General features: G+C 44.4%; 1 protein-coding gene across 3 annotated transcripts in view; it reads right to left on the reverse strand.

Moving 5' to 3' along the window:
• Window positions 1-1315: 1315 nt before the first annotated feature.
• Window positions 1316-22636, reverse strand: part of ETF1 (eukaryotic translation termination factor 1) — a 28843-nt gene continuing 7522 nt past the window's right edge. For 2 of the 3 annotated variants that reach the window (XM_067304790.1, XM_013946920.2), the window contains 9 exons: window positions 14260-14435; window positions 13302-13441; window positions 9768-9906; window positions 8651-8841; window positions 7994-8123; window positions 7038-7193; window positions 6367-6431; window positions 5008-5155; window positions 1316-3452 (listed from right to left, as the gene is read on the reverse strand). In XM_067304790.1, the coding sequence (XP_067160891.1) occupies window positions 3370-3452; window positions 5008-5155; window positions 6367-6431; window positions 7038-7193; window positions 7994-8123; window positions 8651-8841; window positions 9768-9906; window positions 13302-13441; window positions 14260-14435 (1228 nt within the window). In that variant the 3' untranslated portion in view covers window positions 1316-3369. Of the gene's footprint in view, window positions 3453-5007; window positions 5156-6366; window positions 6432-7037; window positions 7194-7993; window positions 8124-8650; window positions 8842-9767; window positions 9907-13301; window positions 13442-14259; window positions 14436-15267; window positions 15290-22636 lie in introns of those variants that run through there. The other variant, XM_067304791.1, reaches the window with a different exon arrangement.

Here is a 22636-nt window from a genome sequence, read left to right on the forward strand (position 1 = left end):
TATGTTTTCTTCACTGAAACGTGAAGGGGAGAAACATGAGAACCAGCCGAGCAGATCAGCACAGGAGGAAACAGCAGCTTCCCAGCACGTCCGGAGCAGAGCATCTGAGACACTGTCAGCTCTCAGGCATCCCTCTGAAACAGCCAAGCTTTGCTGCTCCCCCGTTCCTTGGAATGCAAAACCGGAAAGCACAAACCAGCCTTTTGTTACTGACAGTTAAGGGTTAATTAAGTTTTTTTTTTTTTTTTTTTTTTTTTTTGAGAAAAATGTACATCCACATGCCTGATTACACCTACTGGTGAGTAAGAGCCAGCAGCTTTCTGCAAGCAGTAGCTCCTGCAGTGTGCACTGACCGATGGGCTTTCTTTTTATTTTGCACTGATCTCAGCTTGATGCTTTAGTCTGCACCATGATTTGAATGGCGATCAGATTTCTGTACTTAGAGCTCACAGACATCCCGAGGTGCAGGCAGCAGAGCACTTTTGTGCATCACTTATTTCTATCCCAAGAGATGCCATCTCTCCACAGCCTCCAGAATCCAGGCACGCAGGAACCAAGGGCCGTGTTCTCCCACATGCTACAATGCAGATCAAACACAAACTGGAAGTCCACCTCAAGCTCCCCCAAGGCAGCTCAGCTGGAGAAAGGCCTGTTGCAGTACTAGCCTATATACGTAACGGCAGGAACAGCCAGAACAGCTATATGGATCACATCCATACTGTGGCAGGAGAGGGGGAGGGCAGACGAGAGCAGCTGAAAGGAGAGTTAAAGCTGATATTACACACACGTCTTTCACACACCGTCTTCCCAGCCAACAAAGCAGGCAGGTCCTCTCTGGGAAAAACATCAATACATCCATTTTGGATACGGGAAGCAAACTGGAGCAGGTGGGCCGACACAGCGAGTCCAGTTCTGATCCAGATTTGTCTTGCACTAAGAGACAGGGTAACGGAGGCCTTTGGAAAAGGCCCAGATGTTCTGTGCATGGAATATTAGGGGCAGGTTTCTGCATCTGCAAGATAGTTCTCCAGCTTTCTCAGTTGTTCAGAAGACCACCTTAGCTAACACTCACAGCATGAAGCTGTTTAAATCTATCGGGCTCCCTCCCCCTCCCGCTTTTAAACCTCTGAAGTTAGATTTCTGCTACACCTTAAAAGAGCAGCTCAGCAGGATGAGGAAACAAGACGTTCCCAAGATCAGCTATGGAACAGCCACCTTACAACTCAAGCACTGATTTGAAGCCTTGCTGGCACAGGACTGGGTAAAGCAGGTCTTTCCTGGACTAGAAAAAGATAAATAAATCAGGAGTCCATACTATATTCTTAAATATGGTTTAATACTCTTCTCCATTTCTGTACATCACAACACCAAGATATCACTGCTTGGGATCTCTCTGCAGAGGCTATATAGTATGCGAAGGCTAGGATTTTTCACCCCCGTTTAATGTGTTTGCATGTGTAAGTGTAATACATATCAGTATATATTGATATACACATCAATATATAATGCAATATATATCACTGAAGAGAACACATTGATTAAAGAAATACAAAAATTTGGCATCATTTCCAAACTTAAATAGTAAAAATAAAAACTACAAAAAGGAGCTGCATACCCTAATGTATCATGTGAAACAACAAGCAGTATATTCAAAAATGTAAATTTACATCCAATTTTTCTGGTCTTGTCATGTCACATTAGACCCATTTACAATGGCAAAATCCAGAACATACCGCTTTGAAGACCACAAACTTGCTCAAGCTTGGGTTTGTGCAAGTCTATGGCAGACCCAGTCACCTTCTATGAGAGATTCCAGCTTCGATGTGAGAATGACAGCAAAGCCATCTGCCAGGTTAGAAACCAGGGTTACAAATTATATTGCTCACAATGACAGTAATTTTGGACCTCAAAGTACAGTGTGGCAGAAGTTTTAAGACAAGCTCCCCCTCCATTCAAGTGAAACAGGATTATTGGAAAGATAGGCAGGTATGCAACTTGGAAACAGAAGCTGCTTTTGACTGATGCACCAGGAGAGACAGAGCTGGTGAAGAACAGAACTACCAGACACTAAGCTGTCAACGTGCCCATCAGAGAACCCAATAACCCAGAAAAAGAAGCAAGATTCATGCATTACTTCGTGCCAATGTTAACTTTACCCTCTGCCTGCAAGACCATCTGAAAAACCCTTCGCCATTTCTAGTAGTTTGCAATGCATTCTATATAGCAGGCATGACAAAAAGCTTTCTTGAGTCTTGATGCCACCAGAAGTTTTAACCCATTTAGGGTGCATTAGAGTTCAGCATCAGATTTACAGGACACTTGTTGAGCCAATATGACAGACTTCCTTAGTGCTGGGAAATGGATGTCCCAGTGGGTTGCGCTAATGTTCAACGTATTTAGTATTAAACACTCCAAATGCGCCAGTACTAAGGCTTCAGTCAAGGACTCCACTCGTTAGTTATTCCTGTAAAATACCCGCTTCCATTAAAGAACTGTGGGTTCAATCAAATTCACATAATCAAGGAAACCTTACGCAGTCCTAAAGCAAAAAAGAAAAACTTACCGAGGAACAAAACAAAGCAAAGTGTACCTTACTTCACTTAAATTGCATGTTTATTTTTGTAAAGACCAGGGGAAAAGAAAAAAAAAAAAAAACACTGAAGGCTGCACCGCTCAAATCCAAATTAAGCCTAAGACTTCAGCAGCATTTTCATTGCAATCAATGAAGTGCATTTCCTAGTCTGTAAGAGCAGTGCTTCTGCAAATAGATTAAAGTACATTTGGCTGGTAAGCCTCCCCAAACCATCTGAATTTGCAAGCCACACCTCGTAAGCTAGCACTCTAGATAAGTGCCTTCTCACTCTTTCGAAGAGAATGAATGGCTCCAATTTCATTACGTTTCTTCTTCTGCAGTCTAAGCTGAGAATGCCATGTAAATGGGTCAGGTCGCTGCAAAATGCAGCAATTGATTTCTCCAATCAAAGTAAAAAGAAACAAACCAGTAGGATCTTACTTCTATTAATTTTTGAAGGAAGAGGTTTACAGCAGTTAATGTATCATGAAGGTTAAAAAAATCATTTTCATAAAATACAAGAGCAACCAATTTCACCATTGAGTAAAAGTAAAAACCGGGATTCTTTTTAAATTAGTCCAAAGTGGCATATAGGAACTTAGTAGTTTGCTGCTGTACTGACACTATGACAAATCAAAGTGTAGGGTTTTGCTTTTTTAAATCCAATGCTTGTGGATCAAGTTCTGGAAATGTTCCAATTCTAAGGCAGGGATCTGTTGTGTTTTCCACCATGAGTTTGCTCCTTGGGTTGGATGCTGGAGGGGCGAGGCACGTTTTGCCGGACCCAGGTCGACTACCTAGTAGTCATCAAGGTCAAAAAATTCATCGTCTCCTCCTTGGTATTCCATTCCCTGGAAGTCCACTCGGTACCGCAAGATACCTAGTAAAAACAAAACACTTTAGCTTCTTCAAAATTCAGAGAGCTAAAAAGGCACTCAAAGCAGATTACTGAGCCCTCACACAAACACACCGAAGTCTCTGCAAGTCAGCTGCTCCTCAGTTAAGTTTTCAGAAGCTGACTTACCACTTGGTTTGCAAGATGGGCTCAAACTACGCTGGTTGACAGCAGACACCCAGCTATATGAAATTCCCACATCCATGTGGGCCTGATAATTTATTCCCCAAAGGGATAAACACCTTCCTGTCCAGCGTAGGGTAGCTTTCTGCTGGCAAAGCTGAGCCTATTCTAGGAACATTGTATCTCCAAAAAGGTTATACCAGGAACAGATCATTTGTCCCGATATAATTGCTCAGACTAAGCAGTAGCTCCACTTTAAGGCCGAACATCTAAATTCGGAGGGCAGCTGACATTGAAATAAGCTTTTTCAAGGGAATACAAGCAGTGCTCAGTGGCTATCTTCATGGACTCTTTTCCCCCACCCCAAGCCAGGATTCTGGGAAGCCTTTATCCCTGGGAACATTTGCTTAGGTGAAGTGTATTCAAGTATAGCCTTTTAAGACTACAGGGACTGGAGCATGGTAGCGAACAATCCCACCAGGCAAAGAGGTCGGATCTGGCAGATTAAGAAGGGCTCCTGGAAGTCTAAACCCTGAAAACATAGAAACCTTTTGTTCCACATGTAGCCAAACTATTCAAGCTCGTTTCCTACTGATTGGTGTCCTCTGCCCCCTATAACTTTCCACATCCAATTCACCTCTATTTTACATCCATCAAACTAGACACAGTAAATGTTCAGCTAATCCAGAGTTAGAGATGCCGAATGTCTGGCAGCAGTTGGCTTTTCAGTAAATAAGCAATGGCATTGTTATGGGATCATTTGTCTGGGGAGAAAAGGGTTTGTGGTGAGTGTCTTTGCTCTACCCTGATACCGATTTTTGTCAAACTGAGGAAACAATTATCTGCGCCTCTGTCAGACTTGGCTGATATTGCCCAGCGAGTTCAAGAGAAGGACTGAATGATTTCAGAAGCCTCACTTCTCTACGAAGTTGGGCTAAAATACTTTGTTCTGAAAAGAAGCGGAAAACAGGGTGTGGGGGTAGAAGTAGTATGGAGAGACTCTGAAGGACAAGCAACAGATATCCAGTTGCTTCAGAAGTTAGGCTAGTGTGTGTCATACACCACTTCTACATAGCAAAATATTCCACAAAACAACTGTGGAGAGACAGAGCAGGCAGTTCAAGGCCCTTTTGAAATTCAGCAGCTGGAAAGAAGGACAGTCTGTCCTCTGTGCCCTCTGAAGGACAAAAGGATCTGGGAAGCCCAGTCTCAGTGACAGCTACCTAACATGCAGAGTCATCCTGCTGAATGTGGTTCCCCCATAATTCACCTGGAGACTCCTGCTGAACACAGTAATTTCTTACACAGGTATCGTGACTAGTAGGAGTCAGATTTGTCTGGTTCTCTGCTTGTGTTAGCACTAGTTTAATCAAACCAACTGTTAGAAAAAAATGCATGTTTTTCTCTTGCAGTTTACCTCCGATTCCTCCAAATCCTTTCACAAATTGGGATCCTTCCTGTGATTTGTCTGTAACAATTTCCAATGTTGCTCCAAATTTCTTGTAGTTGTTTGCAAACCACTCCAGAAGGGGCATACTTTCTATCAGTTCATGTTCTTGGCCAGTCTATGTAGACATTTGAAAAACAAACGATGTTACAGTCATTGCATGTTAGTTATTGAGAAAACTCACACCAAAAGTTGTCTTTGGCTTAATGGACACCAACAGTGTCTTTTCTGTCACAAGACAGAGACACCTCCCTTCATGCTTTGCAGGCTGGAGCAATCTGACACGCTTGCCAGGGTCCAGGTGGTAGGCATTCCTGATACATTCGTATCAGACAAGTGCTGGCACAAGCACAGGACTCCTGGTGCTAAGAAACTAAGGTGTTGACAGGTCTTGTTTTGGGCTTCCATACTATGGAGTTTAGTGCAGGAGAGAAAATAGCCTTATTTGCTGTTCTGCTCAGCTGTCACTTCATGCCACACCCTTTAGTTTTCACTGTTTCTTTAGATATTACTTTGTACCCCACAAACACTCCATCGACACTCATCTAACTGGACACTTTACTCTGGGAAACACCGATCCAAGCAAATACAGAGGCAAGAGGCAGAGATTTAGCAGTAAGAGGTCAAGGCGATTATTAGCATAGAAACACTACATCCCAGCAGGTAACACTGTGATCCTTCTGGGCACAGAAGGAACTGGCAATTACTCTGTCAGGAAGAGCAGCAGCTGGAAACGGCTACTCTAGCGGTCATAACATTAGGCAGAGCTCTCCCACCTTTTTGTAAGGCGCAAACTTTTGCTCAGCTTACACTGCAGTAAAAGTAATGCAGAATTGCCCTGTCAGGGTTCTCTGACCTTTACAGGCAAGAAACCCTTAAGCAGTGGATGACAGATCCACACTTCAAATATCTAGAAACAAATGCTTCCTTTCACTTAAACCTGTGTAATGGTTTCGATCCTCACAGTCTCTTGCACCGACAGAATCAACACACAAACAGCTGGAAGTAATGGTTTGGGACCTTAGCCTGCAGGATGCATAGTGGATACCAAACTCTTCTAGTGGGCAGTTTGATGGTGGTCAAAGACCCCTTTCTTGCTGTCACTTCAACTCATTTATATGACCTCAGAACCAGCAGCAAGAAAAATTAGAGAAAAGCAAGGCTAGGATCCAGGGGGTACGCTGAACGTGAGCAGAAGCCACAGAGTGCTCTCAGAGTCTCATCTGAGTGAGAGAAAGGTCATCATGCTCACATGTTTGCAACAATCTAAGCTCAGAGTGCTGCACCAGCACACTGAGAACGAATCTACAAACCCCAAAGCTGAAATACCTCTTTGTCTGTGAAGTGGGACTTATCTTTCTCTTGCTCTGGTGTCAAATACAGGATCTTCTCCTCTGAGAAGGGGGGAAAAAAAAAGAACAGTATTAGGTTGGACAAGACTGCCAGAAGTGGGTTAAAAACAGCAGGAGACTGAGGACAACCAGTAATTACAGCTCAGAGGGTTTGGTCATTGACACTGCCTTCCTTTATAGCTGAAGCTCTATGGGAATATGGGAAACTGAACTGGGCACACAGGAAAAGAATAACTGTACTGTGCAACAACCCCCCTCCCCCTCCAAACCAAAAAACCCAAAACAAAAGGTGAAATAAGGCTATGTAGGGCCAGTAAGAGTTTTGCTTCTGGCCAGTAGAGTCAAGTCAGTCCCCCCTCAGATGCACTAGTGTCACATTTACAGGGACACAACTGAACGGCAGGTTTGATGCTAGCTTTGCAACAAACCGCCACTCCAGCACTGCAATTCCTTCTCCGCAGGGGAAGCTTGCTAGTTCCCCCAGAGAAGCAGGGAAGCTGCCAGTTAGTGACTTGCCTATACAACATCTCCTTGATGAAGTCCTTACTCTGGGGGAACTGCCTAAGTAGATCTGTAATCTATCCAGTTGAGATGGCTTAGATGTTAATCCCCTCAGAGGCCTTTCAGTCTCACAGAAGCACCACGTACCCTCTGTGCCTTGGCAGTGCAGAACGTATCTCATGATATCCAGATTTTCATAGACTATCAGTATCTCTACCGCTCCCATTTCCAAAGCTTTTAGTGTATCTTCAACACCAAAACAGTACTTCCCCGTGTCCTGGCTGATTTCATCGAAGTATCGTCCTGCAGTCAGGGTACAAAGAAACAGATTGTCATGAACACAGATCAGGCCACCTGGATTTTAACAAGCCTAATTTGAATGAAAAAAAACAAACCAAACCAACAACAACAACAACAACAAAAAAAAAACAGAAAAGGGAGACTGCAATGTTACTGAAGGGAACAAGGGATCTGACAACATATCAAAGCACGTAATTCAGAGGATTCACTGCTGGAAAAGGGACTATCAAACACTGCCTGTCAGGGATCTCATTTCATTTAGAAGTTTAACTTAGCTATGCAACAATCATTGGACTAATCAACAAGCAGTCACTATTTACCTTTATTCCCTTCTTCAGTGTAAGGTAGCTATTGTTACTATTGCCCCCTTGCTCTGTTTTCATATTAGTGGCAACATGCGGCTGCTAAAACTCAGACAAGGGATAATTTCTATTGCCATCTTAAAACAAAGAAAATCTTAACTAGTATCTTGCTGAAATGCAAGGAATCCGAGGAGACATTTCCTCTCTTCCCACCCCAGTTTCACCAGATGGCCTGAAACCAAGGCAATCTGATGAAAGGCTAAACAGGATCAGAGGAGTCTGGTGAAAAAAAGACTCCTTAATGTCCCACTAAGTCCTGCAGCAATTGAGAAGGTGTCTGGAGAACAGAAAGTATCACTAGAAGTTCTATTCTGTTCAACTCTGAAATCATTGCAGGACTGAGCTAGCACACAGAGGCACTACCAGAAGGTCTAAAGGAAGATTAATGTGCTTGATCAAGAGTATTTGGTTCAGGAGAAAGCTAAACATGCAGTCATATACCTATTAGTTTCTTCTCTTGAATGAATTTCACATTGGAGAGGACCTCAGTTGACAATTCAATTGCTTGATTAAATCCATTTTCTCCTCCATATGAAATATCAACTAGTTTGAGCACTTTGGATTGCAACCGCTAAACATGAAAAGAAACAAGGTTAGCCAGTCTATTACATAGCACTGCCATAAAACTACTTAACCCCCACAAGAATAAGCACCTGGCAAGAGTCTCAGCATTAATCTATTTTACTTCACTTGCAAGCACAGGTTCCGAGTCAGAGGGACCTATGAATGCTTAATATTGAAGCACAACATTCAGGCAACAGGGCCAGACAGATTAGGTTTAGTGGAGTTTAATTCTACTAAAGCCTCTACTTTAGATTTTGGAACACAAAGAACACAAATGCCAATTCTAAACCAGGGAGGACAGATTTCTTAGTAACAGTGTTACTAAGAAAAATGAGATCTTACCTCCTTGCTGGAAGGTACTAGGAAAGGGAGGCCTCTTTAGAATATATCAGACTTTATATTTTGATCAAATCACTTAAGACAGCAAGTTTACACTCCTCTTCAGATGTATCTAATATCAGAGCTACTGCTAATATCACCACATTACTACTGACAGCTTAAAAAATTGGGCTTTGTTCAGAAAAGGGCACTCACCTGATCAAACATGTCAGATTGACTTAATTCAGTTTTGAAGTCAGCTGATCCAGCTAAAACGAGACCAGCCACGTTCACCTTGTCACCGGAAATGAACAGCTGCACAGCCGTCTCTGCTACCTTCCTTACATAGTTGTGTCGTTTCTCCATTCTCAAACGAGCAAAACGCAAGGCAGATTGACCTCCTCTACCTTTAAGAAAGAACAGATGTGAGGCAGCAATTTGGAAGTCATTTCATTTCTAGGAGGTTATTAGTACATGGTCCCAACTGGGCCTTCAGTAACTGAAGCCAAGGGCAGATGCAGTCTTCTGAATTAGTTTGCCACAAGCAGAGCTAGGGGCATTCAGTTGAAACAGCAAGTGAATAGAGTGTGCTCATTCACAGCAAGAGACTTTTCCCCACGCATCCCACAGAGGGAAATATGTTTTTCAAAGACTCACTATAGCCCTCTATAGAAAATGTGCACAGACACTCAGAATTTTTATACCCTGTACCTTCATTAAATGCCATTTCCTTTATTACACTGCCTCACATACCTTTCTTGCTGATGCAGTGTATTCCAGCACAGACACTGCTAGGCTTAGCTTACTGGGGAGACATTCCTATTTCATTTTGTCCCATCCCAATCTACATCAGAGAAGGATGGTAAAACAGGAGTAGCTAACAGGCAATTCTCTGAATTCAATATACAATACAGCATCATATAATGGAACTAGAGCTTTACTTGTTCCATTAAGCTTCCGTGCTTCTTGCATGCAAACCACAGTGAAAAGCAAGAACCTGTTCCTTGCAACACCATGAGATGAAAAATTTAAGGACACTACCAAGTGGTATTACTACTTGTGCTAGTAATCTTTACTAAAGTTTGTTCCAAAAGCAAACAAAGGGTCAAGTGGGTCAAGGAAAAAGTGCCACTTTAAGATCAACTGCATATTATATTAATTCAATTAATCTTGTCACAAGACTCAAACTATGAGGCTTTGCTGGCAGACTTCAGGGGAGTAAGGAATTGAGTATGGTTAAACACCTACAGCTGAAGTTTTCTGCTCTTCTTCCCCCACACCCCATCCTATCATCTGCTGCTGCAAACAGTTTAGAGAGTCACTAATGTGTTACCATGCTTCTTTGGAAGATCCACAGTGAATTTGTGCAGGACTTCTCTTGTGTTTCCTTGAAGCGTTCCAAAGAGTGCACCGCTACCATCTATTACAATAAAGCCAAACTTGCTGTCGTCAGAAAGCAGCGCTGTAAGAGCCTGCAACAGAAACAATGTTGTCAGCAGTAAGCATTAGTTTATCAAGGTTCAGAAAGACCAAATTTATTTTTTCAAGTTTATCGCATTCCGAAAGACTACGAAGGACAATAAACCTCAAGAAAGTTTAATGCAGGAGGTGATTATTGCTGTTTTTACCAATAAAGTAAAAGCAGCAGGAGTCAAGAGTACCTGTCTCTCACAGTGCTGCTAAGAGCCCAAAGGAAACTAACACTTAAGCTCGATAGCTCTTTTCCCAGCATTACCAGCTCATCACCAGCAGGTGTAATGCAAAACCCTAAAGAGTGGCTCTGGAAAATACAAAGTGAAATGCATCACCTCTCCAGTTGGCAAAACTGGAACAGTAGTTTTCCTAGCATTCCAGCCAGAAGAATCAGAACTTGCTTAACCCACTGATCAGGCTATTTGTCAGTCAGGTTTTATTCTACAAAGCACCAATATAGCCCGACTTCGCACTTGCCAACTATCACAAATACCATTTTGCTATGCTTACTGACTTCAGAAAGTCCCAAAGGCAGAAGGATGAATTCCCCCAGGGCTATGACAAATTCAGCCTTACAAAGCAGAATTAAAACTGTCCTGTGAGTAACTGGCTATAGAGGAGACAGCTATAACATTTGCTGGAAAAAGCAGTTATCCTTCAACTACCCTCTCTTCAAAGAAGGCTAAACTCATTCCATAAGGTGGTTCGAGCTGGCTAAAAATTAAAAGACTGCTCGCTATCAAGGGCTCTAGATATCTTTTGTCCAGTTGCTGCTTTCATCATTTGGAGTTTGGGGAAGAGACAGAAGATTACTTAAAGGGTCACCGCGCAACACATTTGAGACTGATTACCATTTCCTGCCCAGAGCCCGTTCTGGTGTTAGGGGACATTGCCTGGTACCCCAATTCTACACCTGTCCTTTAGAGGGAGCTCTGGCAGCTCTTAGTGGCAGGCCAATGTTCTGCAACCTCACACTGCTGTTCACCTACACACGCCCAACGAAACACGACAGCAAGAATCCTCTTTCTGAGGTTATAACCAGAGTGGCAAACAACGATTAGCAGGGTGGAAGATTTGTCAAGTTTGTTAAGATAGTTTTAAGTCACTGGTTCAACACAGAGAGTGATGGTGTTGGTTTACACCACAGGACCTTTAACTGCCTCCATGATTACCGGACTGAATGGAAAGAGTAAGACAGTCATCTTTATTCAAAATCCACACTACCAAGTCTATGGCTTTCAAGCTTAAAAGAAACAGACACTGAGGTTTAATAGAATCTACTGGCCAAAATAAATATTTTGTATTAATTCCTCAGCAGTGGGATGAATGAGAGAATGAAGTGGCATATTACATTACAATCTATTTAACTGGGACAGGGCCAAGCAAATTGTGCAACTGGTATGAATGCTCAAGCCAAGGCATCAAAATAAGTCATTGTAAATCCTACCCTTCAGAAACACATCAGGGCTCATATCCCTCTTGGGAAGTTACTTCAGTTTCACACATGCAATAAAATATCTACAGGAAATCTTATCAGATATCATTGCCAGGCAACAAATAATTACAGCTCTCATGTTCTTGATTCGCTCTTATTTAAGTATCCAATGATCAGTGATCCTCAATTTCCCCTTCATTAGTTCTGTGTCAGCAATTCCACTGTTCTACCTGTCAAGTGTACAAGGGTCTATTGCTTTTATATTTTGGTCTATCAGCCTGCGTTGAGTTTCTTCTCTCCAGATTCAGCCTAAAGTAGAGGATCACATCCTTTCTCCGCTCCTTTAAATGTCCTCACTTTCATATGAAATCTGTTGGTATTACCAAGCTAGAGGCCCCATCTCAAGTCCTAGCTGCATACTGGGAACCACTACAAGCAAATGAGATAGTAACAGACAAATGAGGACTCCAGTGCTAACATCTTCTCATTGCTTGAGATAATATACAGTACACTTTTACAGCCTGATTTGATTCTGCAGTGCAGACAATATCAAGTAAACTAAGAACATATCCAAAAGAGAGAGGAGAGCACACAGCTCATGGAGAAAGGTGCTACTGGTAAGTCACATTATCAGTAGTAGCCATTACCACAAATCCCTCTCAAGTTATTGCAACTCTTGCTGAGCAACGCTACCTATCAGCAAGAGTGCGTTTACAGCTGCCTCCTGGGAGCAGCCCGCAGCAGCTTCTTTTTGTATAGAATCAGTGCCCTGGAGCAGGAGCTGCAGCCAAGACCAAATTAATCCCTTTCCTGGTAGGACAGAAGGCAACCTACTGCCATCCACCCACTGGCAACAACTGCAGGAACAAACAGCTCCTTTGGAGTTGCACCTCTCTCTCCTGAATTCCCTTGTATACCTCTTGCTTTCACTTGCCCACACACATACGGGCTCAGCAGAGCTTTCAGGAGCTATACCTCTAGGTAGGTAGAGGCTGCTCCCAGTTTCAGACACTCCCAGTAGGTCAAGGATGCACTGGGATTTCATCCTTGGTGGGGAGACAGAATAATAGGAAGATACCTCACACCTGTGGAACAAACATCCCTTTCTGCTTCTACTCCTGCCCTTTGAAACCCAGGATTAGGTCTCCAAAATGAAACCATGGATTAGGTCTCCAAAAATCCAAACAAACAAGTAGAACTACATCACTGAAGGCTGCGTCAAGCCCGCACTTCAAACGTGAGGCAGTTAAGCCTCAGTCACGCATTTACTGTAGTGAACGTCATGGATGTGAAATGTAGTCAAACATCTACTACAAAGAGAGACCTCTGCACCTGCAACAGAGCCAAAACAGACCTAGATGCAACAAAGTGACTTCATGCAAACAAAAGGACTACTGTAATCCACATCAATTGAAATATGTCTCAAAACTGTTCATTTAACTAAGATAAGTAGATCCTGCAATTAGATGCTGGATAAAAATAACCCCACCTTACCCTAGATAAATTAGGCACACGCCAGGTCTTTATCAAGAGTCTCAGGTAACACATCTGGTATCAAGACTGATAACATTAATATTTTCTTGGCATTACTTTAAGGCATAGCTTGGAATAAGATCTGTGGGCCTCTAAGATTAAGAAAAAAACCTGCCGCCAATTACAGAGACAAGCTCATGTCTGTGGGTTACACCAACTCAGCAGTTACCAGCTGGGCCATGAAATCAGCTATAGCAGGAGCTGGACAGTATCTCAACTCACAGTGCCTTTCAGCAAATCTCACACATTTCTGAATACTGGCCAGTCACAAGTCATCCAGGGGCTTCACCAGCAGGATCCCTTAATTGAAGCCTGCTGTTCTAGAGACTGTGGACTCAAGCAAACTAAGAACTGTTTCAGTAAGTCTAGCAAAGAAGTTTGACTTTGACTACCGCAAGACCAGCAGACAATAAGGAGACTTCTTACCTCTGTGTGGAATTTGTTGTCACACAAATACAATGATGTGTTGATTGGTTTGAAAGGTTCGAAGTCAATGTTGACTTTCTTCTCTTTTCCTTCTTCTGTCACAATTGTTCCACAGTAAACAACCAGACCATTTGGAGGTACTATAAAGGACACAATGCAATTTTAGATCACCGAGAAATATTGCAAGTCATATCCATCAAAAGCTAACTACCAGGATTTGAGACTTAAGACAGGATTGAAATTGAAATTCCCATGTTCTTTACTTTCTCTGCCCTGTCAATCCTTCCCAGGTCTCCACAATGAAAAACAAACTAATCCTAACTCTGAGATAGTGCCCCTGTACTGAACAGCTTAAAGCAGGAAACCAAAGGTAACCCAATGTAGCACTGATAGAAAGTTAAACCCGTTAAACCTATGAGCCTGCAAGCTTGTAGAATCTGCAAACGAGCTGAATATCCCCATGACACTTTCCCAGCTCTTACACAGCAGTTTACAGACAGACCATCTCAGTGAAGGTCACATGCTGAAGGAAAAACAGTAGCAGTGAACCCTTTTCCTGTACTCAAATGGCCTGGGTCTATTCCCTCCCAAAATGATCATAGTCGCATGCTATCACATTTGCACGTAAGGTTCCTCTAGACATATGCCAATTTGAATGAGAAACCGCTAGTTTAATGCAATGAATTGTAACGGAACAGGTCTCAAGGCTGACCTCAAGTTTAGAAGAGCCAGCATTGCTAAGGACAGAATCATGAGCCTGTTTATCACAGACACGGAGTATCCTAGTCCCAAGGGCTATCCCTGAAGTAGTCATCCACAGGCAACATACCTGAAACATCAGTGCAGAACAGCTGCACAGGCCAACAGATTTGATTAGCAGAAAACTGCTTAAGACAGGAACTTAAGGATGCCTCCAAGTAAGGGAAACTTGCCAGCACCCACACAAGCTAGAAATTACCTTTGTTATAGAGTTTGAGTCTTTGCTGTACAGATGTAATGGCTCCCAGTACTGAAAGGCGATTCACTCGGGACTTAATGTTGGAGGCGGTGCCAAATTCATCCGCTAACATTTTTGCGACTCGCGAAATCTGGTCTTTGGGGGGAATGATCAACGATATCATGCTGGTACCATTGCTGAGAAAGGAGAAAAAGAGGAGTTGTGAGCAGCCACCAGCCAAAGCAACAAGTGTATTCATACAACAGTCCACACCAACAGTTGCCTCTCCTCCCTCCCACCCCAATGGATGCTTCACTTCATTGTTTTCAGTGTAATTCTCTTTCTGCTGGGCAATAACTGGGTGAGAAAAGAAAAGGAAACAAGCTCTTCAGAGGATTCTGACTCCATAACCAAGCATTCGGGTTGGTCGCTACCAAGCTGTTCGCCTAATCTGGGTGAAATTCTACTCTAGAAAAAAGATCACATTTACAGGCTAAGAGCTGCAAGCTAAAAGGCAAGTAAGCAGGCCCCAGCAGAGGTAATTTAAAACAATGCAGCCACATACTTTAGGGCCATTTTTAAGCCCATTCCATTTGTTCTCAGACAGCTGGAGCACTAGTAGCCAGCCCGAGCGTAGTTTTAACACTTTGTTCACCTCCAATTAATACAAAAAACTGAACTGGAAGGATCTTTCTGCAGTAGCTGGTCTCTTCTACTTTCTACTAGCACTTTGCCTTACAGAGAAGCTCAACAACTCTGCCAGATGCTTTAAATAAACCTGGCTTAAGTACATGACTGCAAGTTCAAGAGCACCAACCCCAGGCACAGACACAGGAGATAAGATCCCACAAACCACAGACCTGGTTAAGTAAAAAATAAGTTTGATATTCCTTTATCCTACAGCCTTGGGGTGGTTCCCACAGAGTCTTAATCCACAAAGAGCCTGGTGGGTCAATTCTATCCACCCCTCCTCCCCCCCCCCCCCCAAAAAAACCACACCCAAACACATACAAGAAAGTCCCCATCCACCTTCTATCAGGGACCTCCTGTTTGCCATAAAATTACTCAGATGTCTTCACTGCTGCCCCAAATTTGACCCAGATTTCATGCTTCACAAGTAGGGTGATGGCATAAAACAAATGCTTCATCATGTCCTCTAGCCCTCTCAAGGGCAAACCAGCTAAGCTCTATGGGAAAGAGAAAGGCTCTGTTCAGGATTTTGGCTTAGATCACCAATGAAAAGGTGCTTTCTCAGCCATTAAAAAAATGGGTTTGCTTTTTTACATTTCTTACTGTAGGACAAGACTACCACAGTACCTGCCTGCTGCCGTTTCAGCCTGTCATGCACTAGTGTCCTGCCTAAAGTGTTTGGGCTATAGAGACAGCAGGGAAGTGCTTTAAAAAGCATCACTTCATTAGCCTCTTTACAGAAGTCGTACAGCCCTCTTCAAGATCTTCAATTCAGGCCAAGTTGAAATGGATGCTGGTAGGTCAAATAAGTCCCTGACCTTAAAGACAACTAATTGGTTTTAATTTTCAAGATTTCCCCCCCCCAACACTAATCAAGAAAGTCGCAGAGAGACACTTGCACGCATTATTCCCAGAAGGAGCTCTGAGCCACGCTGACAGCTATCACAGACTTCCAGGTCACACCAGCCAAGAATACTCCACGCGCCACTCAATTAAAGTAGTTAGCTACCCCAGTGAATGGCACAAGCCTTAGGGGAGATATAATGGCCTGTCATTCCCAGCAGGCTCCTTTGAGTAAGAGGCTGATCAGAATGAAAGCAGCTCTTCCCGACTTTGCTGAAAGTAGCACTCTTGAGGTAAGCTCACGCAGTTCATTCCTTTCTCTGAAAGGAGAGATTCTCCGGCTTCCCAGAGATTAGAAAGCTCTGCAGACTGTGCTCTTTGTAGAAGATGATCTGCCACAGGAATTAAGAGCATTCCTACCCCGCCTGGCAGGCGGGAGATGGGACGGCTATGCCCCTTGGGCACTGCGTGGCTCTCCTGCTAGGAAGGGATTCCATACAGCTTCTCCTCTACTGAAGATACCAAATTGGGAAAGAGCAGATAGCAAGGTAGAGGAGTCTCATGGGAACAGCAATGAGGAAATCCAGTTGTGCCCTCACTAGAACAAGAACAATTCTTCAGCAAGAAAGCACTTGTCCTAAAAGTGCATCTATCTTGTTTTTAAATGCAAGACACCCCTAAAAATCTTGGGGTGGCCCTCTGTGACCTCCCGTTCTTTATGTTGTGCTGCCCCAAAACCACTGGCCAGACCGAGAGGGGCATCAGCAGAGTTGCTGGCTAAAAAGCAGTTCTATTTACTGGGAGCTATCTGGATTACGCCACACCACACCTTGGAGAGCACTGTAAGTTGCAATTATTTATATTACCCACAGCATCTTATCTAGAAGGCAGTCATGTGTGCCAGTCAAGTCACAGTTCCTTAGCAACACGGCAGCACCCTACCCAAAGTAATACAGCGGACTCCACAAACCCTTGTGATCTACTACTGCAACACACAAATGAAAAGGGATCTCCAAGTGGGAGAGAATATATGTATTATACAACTCTCAAACTAGAGTGCAACGCAGCATAAAATCGCACTTGGTCCAACCCTTCAGCGAATTGCAGCCTGGTTATATAGCCAGAAGCACCTTCCATTAGCGACATCAAGTGCATTTTCTGGATGTGACACACTTCTGTCACTATTTACTCAGCTGTTTCAGGCACTAACCGATTCCTGCAGAATCCAATAAAATAGCAGACAGGCAGTTTGTCACGAGAGCAGTGCCAGCCAGAGTACCGTGCAACACAGCACGCCACAGGAGCCTGACGCACAAGGAGTCAGCTCGCCTGCTCACCCGGAGGCCCCTGGGCACCCAGCGCCGTCAAGGGGGGGGCAGCCCCTGCCAGCATGCTGCTGCCGCCTGCTGGGTACGATTAATCCACCCAGAACAGTTCATTAGGAAGCCAGCTAATTGAAGGTAACATTCAGCACCCACTGCTCTTTACTCATCTCTCTCTTCCTTAAATTAGCACACTTTCAGCATCTGATCGCTAAATGAGATCACAGCCCAGACAGGCCAAGACCAACACGACACCAGCTCAAGCGAATGTGCAGGCAAACAATTAAGATGGCTGCAGACACCTTGCAGATGTCACGCAGCCCTAAGACCTTGTTAACCTACCTCGGAGGAGTGGTCTCCCCCTCTCAAAGCAAGCTTGTACCTGTATGTGACCTTACTGCTGGATGGCAAGGTCTGCAAACCTGTCGTTGCATCTGTCAGACTCAGTGAGCCAAAGTGCAAAGACAGTTTCTAAGAAAGCTGCAGTTCAAAAAAGCATAGAGAAAGAACTGGTGTACTCTGCATATCAATACAATCTCTAGGGTTCCTGTCCGTCTCTGTAGCCACTGTGCCTGAACAACGAGAGACCGGTATTTCCGCAAATCCCATGCCGCCTCCTCCTCCGCTAGATCAGCTGTGCACTGTGTTCTAGATTACATTTACTCTGGGAACGATGTACAGGAAATCACGCTGACTACGACCTCAAGAAAGGAGCCTTTCCAAACGGCAGACTTCTACAACAAGCAAGCTCGGCTGTACATGAAGTACACGGGACACTCACTGCCTGGCCAGCCCTTGCCAACTACGAATCCCACAGCAAGCACGCTGCCAGATAAAACTTCATTATGAAATTGTTAGAGTGCACAATTAAGTAATCAATCTAGATTAAGGGAAGTGCTCAAAGCGCTCGTACTGGCAGCTCAGGATCAGACAGGCTATGAGCTGGTTCCCCCTCTATCTTCCCCAGTGCTCCTCCAGGAAGGACAGATCTGAAGCAGTTCAGATTATATCCTACTCAGCAGGCTTCTTATTTTAAGGAGGCAGCAATGCTAAGAGGTTCCCCCCTAGTTTTAATGCACCCAAGACAAATTACACTAGATCAGCTGGAAGCTAATGCTTCCACACTAAACTGAGCCAGGAAGTTTCAAGCAGCTAGAGACAGTTGCTGTCCCTATTCTGGGCTAGGGAGTGTCTGCACCGCAGCCAAATAGCTGCCATTGTAATGTAAGTACATGCATCAGGATCTGAAATGCTCCGAAATGTTTGCTTAGTAAGAAACTGGCATCCCAGACCACAGAACAGCACAAAATGTGCCACTGCACAAGGAGCTGAAGGACAAAGCAGTTAAAAGCATTAAGGGCACCTGTCCACATACTGCAAAGAAACAAGGGAGCAGTTGCGTGCCAACCACTGCAAAGGTAGAAACACTAAACTTGCTGGGTTCTGTGGTTACTAACCACACTGCACCAGCCCTGCCGGTAACAGGCAATTAGCTCAGATTTAGTGTGGCCAGGAAGTTACCAGCATTAGAGCTCCATGCCAGAACAGCAGAGAAGATCAGGGCTCCGAATCCTCTCCTAAACCACTATAGGGGGCTCCAACCCTGCTCCTACAAACTACCACAAAGAGTGGTCTGGAGGAAGCAGGAGGAAAGAAAAAGCAAGCACGTCTTGTTCTCCCAAGACAGCAAGTTCCTTAGAAAATTTAGGTTTGTGGGTAGGACAGTCTCTTCTGTTCTATTATTAAAACATCAGCATTACTACACTTTGAATTTCAGACAACTGTACCACAAAACAAAGTGTTCCAAGTTGCAGAGAGGCCTAATGGCAAATGTGAACAAGTTGTCACAGTGAGTGGCAGTATGTGCAGTGTTGAATCATTTGTAATCAAGCCTGGAAAAGGTGAAGTGAAAATTGAGCAAGTCTTGCCAATATTCCTTATAAGCAGGTACTAGGGCATCCAAACAGCTTGTTTTTCCCTGTAAAAGTCTTTCTGCACTTCCTAATAGGTATCATTCTTCAAGGTCTCACTGTGCCTTACAACAGCTGTGGTATTTAAGACCAAGAGCAAGTACATTTTGGGTTCTCTTCAGAAGCACTTAAATCAGTTTGATTCCTGTGCTGAGTCCCAATCCACGTTTGGCACCAGGAGTGGTGGCTTACTGTGCTTGCATTTTATGGTTCAGCATGAGGAAACCACCACAACAGAAGGCGAGTGCACAAGGCAAGCAGTGTATTACATTCAAAATAAGCTGCCAACTACACCCTGTGGATGGTTTTTGTTACGGCTGGCAGTTGAGCCTCCTGTTCTGGGTGGCCATCTTGATCTACAAGGATTTGGTTTCTGTGCTTTTGCTGGTCAGAAGAAACAGCTGAGCAGGTTCATGCACCTTCAGCTTTCAGCTGAAACTAGAAACTGGCCTAGACATTTTCCAAAAGACTCCCACCATCTTACACAGCATATTATTAAACGGCTACCTGAAAGACTGCACACCACACGAAGTGCCAAACGCAGCAAGAACCGATCGTAGCTACCCTCAACTTGGCAGAGTCGCTTGGCAGACAAGAGCAGTCCCAACTAGAAGTCCGAGGAGGAGCAGTCACTCAACCTGCCTCATGGAATTCGGGATATGGGCTGGCAAGGGAGAGCATTAATTCAACAAACATACTATATAAATAGCAGTTTCTGGCCTACACTGTGGTATCAGGGGAGACTCGACAAACAGCAGCAGAGCAGTAGTTCTACAATGAAACATTTTACTCTAATACCACACTGTGTAATATGGAGATATATAGGCAAGGAATGTCAGTCACTCTCTATGACTCAAAACCAGCTTGTCTTTACAGGGCACTAGCTTCACGAGCATAAGCTCCCTGCTTTCCAGTGCTGCCTGGAACCAAGGGCAGCACGAGGTCTGTATCTGACTGCAAGAGACTGGCAAGAGTGCGGAGCAAACAGCTTTCAGATAACCTGATCTTAACTACGTGGCACAGCTAGGAAGCTTTCTACGAAAGAACTGTTGCCACATACTGCTTCAAGCAGTGTCACCTTCCCAAGGTAACAGCCTTGGTCTCCATCCAAGAGGACTGCAGCTTACTGGATAGTAACCACAGATACCGAGGAGCCCAAGCTACCTAGACAGCCACGGCTACTAAGTTTGCACGATGGACAGACGAGTTTCACACTGACATGTCCATGGCCAGCCACAAGGTGGATGCCTGCAATATCCATGCAATTCAAAGCAAAACTTCACCAAACACACACGATGTACCCAAGAGAAAAGCACTACTTCAGAACAAATACCCACACAGTCCTGCAGGCATGCAATACTTCAGGGAAGGGCTAAGTTGAGAGCACAATCCCACACAAGCAGTGATGCAAAGGAAAAGTATTTGAGGTTTTTTGATCCTGATATCTGAGCAGAGATGAAGAACTGCTGTAAAAAGGAAAAAAAGGAAACCAAAGTCCTTTGGTACAGGCAAGTGTAAAATTGCCAGTATGGGTTCTCTTACTAACGATATGCCACTAGACATCCCCTACTCATATAAGCCTTGTATGCAGCAGCACCGACATTGCCATGGGAAGTTTATATACAGAGGCTCTACAATTCATGAATTTTGGCTGAAAAGTACAGAGAATGGTCATAGATATGCCCTCTAATGACTTCATGTCATTTATTAAGACAAAGTCTTCATCAAATAGGAAGTGGCTCCAGTTCACTAATGCCAAATCTAGGGAGATGACTGCAGATGCAAAAGCTATACAACATTTCCTGGAAAACCTGTAGGCTGGCTAAAGAAGAGCAGAGAAACATAAGAGTCTAGCACCCCTTTAGTGCTTCAGGCAATGTCATCTGGAAGCCTACCCAAAGGCTGCATTGCTGGTATTTGAACAAGTGGTTTGAATGCTCCAGCACAAACATAACCAACACGCCTCAACCAAATTGCTTCTTGAGAAGAAACAGCTTTGTGCGGTGTCCCCATCAAAAATAGATGAAATTTCACTCTCTGTTCAGATGTTGGGCTCAAATCACAGCTCGAGCAGATGACAAGTGCTGGATGGATACCTACACAGAGCCCATAACACCAGTTAGCTGACAATGGGACCTACCACTGGAGCTCCTTTGAAGTTCAATGCAAGTTGAGGGGCAAGCCATGTTGTTAGTAGTACTTTTTTTTGCATCAACTCAGCAAGAACCTCACAGCCACTGTCCCAGAGGCATTCTGCATTTTATCACACCGCACATCGCAGTTCTGGATAATCTACTAAAAGGCAGCCACAGGAGACATTTGTGCAAAGTGTTTGTCAAAAGCTTCCAGGTCATCTAAAGAAAGATATGAAGATACGGAAGAGATCAGTTCCCAAGCAAAAGTAAGGAGGGAACAATCTCTCTGTACCTAGTGCCACCCGAGAAACACCCAGAAAGCACATGAAGGGAGAGGATTGCAGTGTCAGGAGGCCAAGTCATTCTTTCCTCAAGAGTACTTTCCAGCATAAGCATTAATTGGAAGAAAGTGAACCCCCTGAGTCTGAGAAACCCTCCAGATGGTTAACTGCCCAGTCAATCTTTGAATGCCACCTCTACCTAGAGAAATCACATAAGCTGCACAGCACAAGGCCGTGCAGCTATCACCACTGTGGCCCGCACAACAGCAAGCCCTTGTGCTGTAGCTCTGTCCCAGGGCTCCAGATAGGAATCTTCTCTCATCTGCCAGAGGATACAGCATTACAGGAAGATGATATGCACAGAGCACTCTGTGTAGCCAGCAACAACTTGAACACAGACACTAAGACTATCCTGAAGAGATATCCTGCCCTCTCACCCAAACTCACTGACCTTCTCAAAGAGGAAACAAGTAAGAGCCCCCAGATGCCAAGCAAGCTTAGCAAGTACAAGTTAGGAAGCTAATGACCAAGCCAGATTCTACCCTGGAAAAGAGAAAGTGACCCTGCTTTTCCTAAACGTGCTCCCTGCTCCGGCAGCGAGGAGAAGCCTCCCACAGGGAGGCAGCAGATGGCTGCTTCAGCAAAGCAGCAGAGGCAAGACTGGCTAGCAGCTCACCAAGGGTCAGGCAAGGTAGTGCTTTCCCCCCAAGCAGCTGCTGGGCTGCTGCCAGTACCTGACTCCAGAGCTCAGCATGCATGGCTCCTCAGGGAGGGGGAGAAGGGAGAATCAGGTCACAGACCTCTTTCTCCACATAGCAGGGAATTTGGCCAGGTATCACTGGTCTCAAGGCTGCACTGGTAGCAGGTAACAGTGAGCCCTGTCCCACTGGTCCAGCACGCACTACCTTCAGAGCTTAAGAGCAGCAAGTGACTGTGCTGCTTAGGTTAACTCCCTTGCTAGGAGCTAGAGACTCCAAGCTCCAGCTTCCCCCCTTCCCCAACCAGAGCCAGTTCCTATACTGTGGCTGATGCTCAGACAACACTCAGTGTCCAGATCCCAAATCTGTTCTGCAGCTCCAGGAGGAGATCCTGACTTCATCCTGAAGTGCTGAAGAGCCTTCAATCAGCATGAGTGGATACTGCACACCCCACAGGGA

Source organism: Apteryx mantelli, chromosome 14, assembly GCF_036417845.1.
Source record: "Apteryx mantelli isolate bAptMan1 chromosome 14, bAptMan1.hap1, whole genome shotgun sequence".
NCBI lineage: Eukaryota > Metazoa > Chordata > Aves > Apterygiformes > Apterygidae > Apteryx > Apteryx mantelli.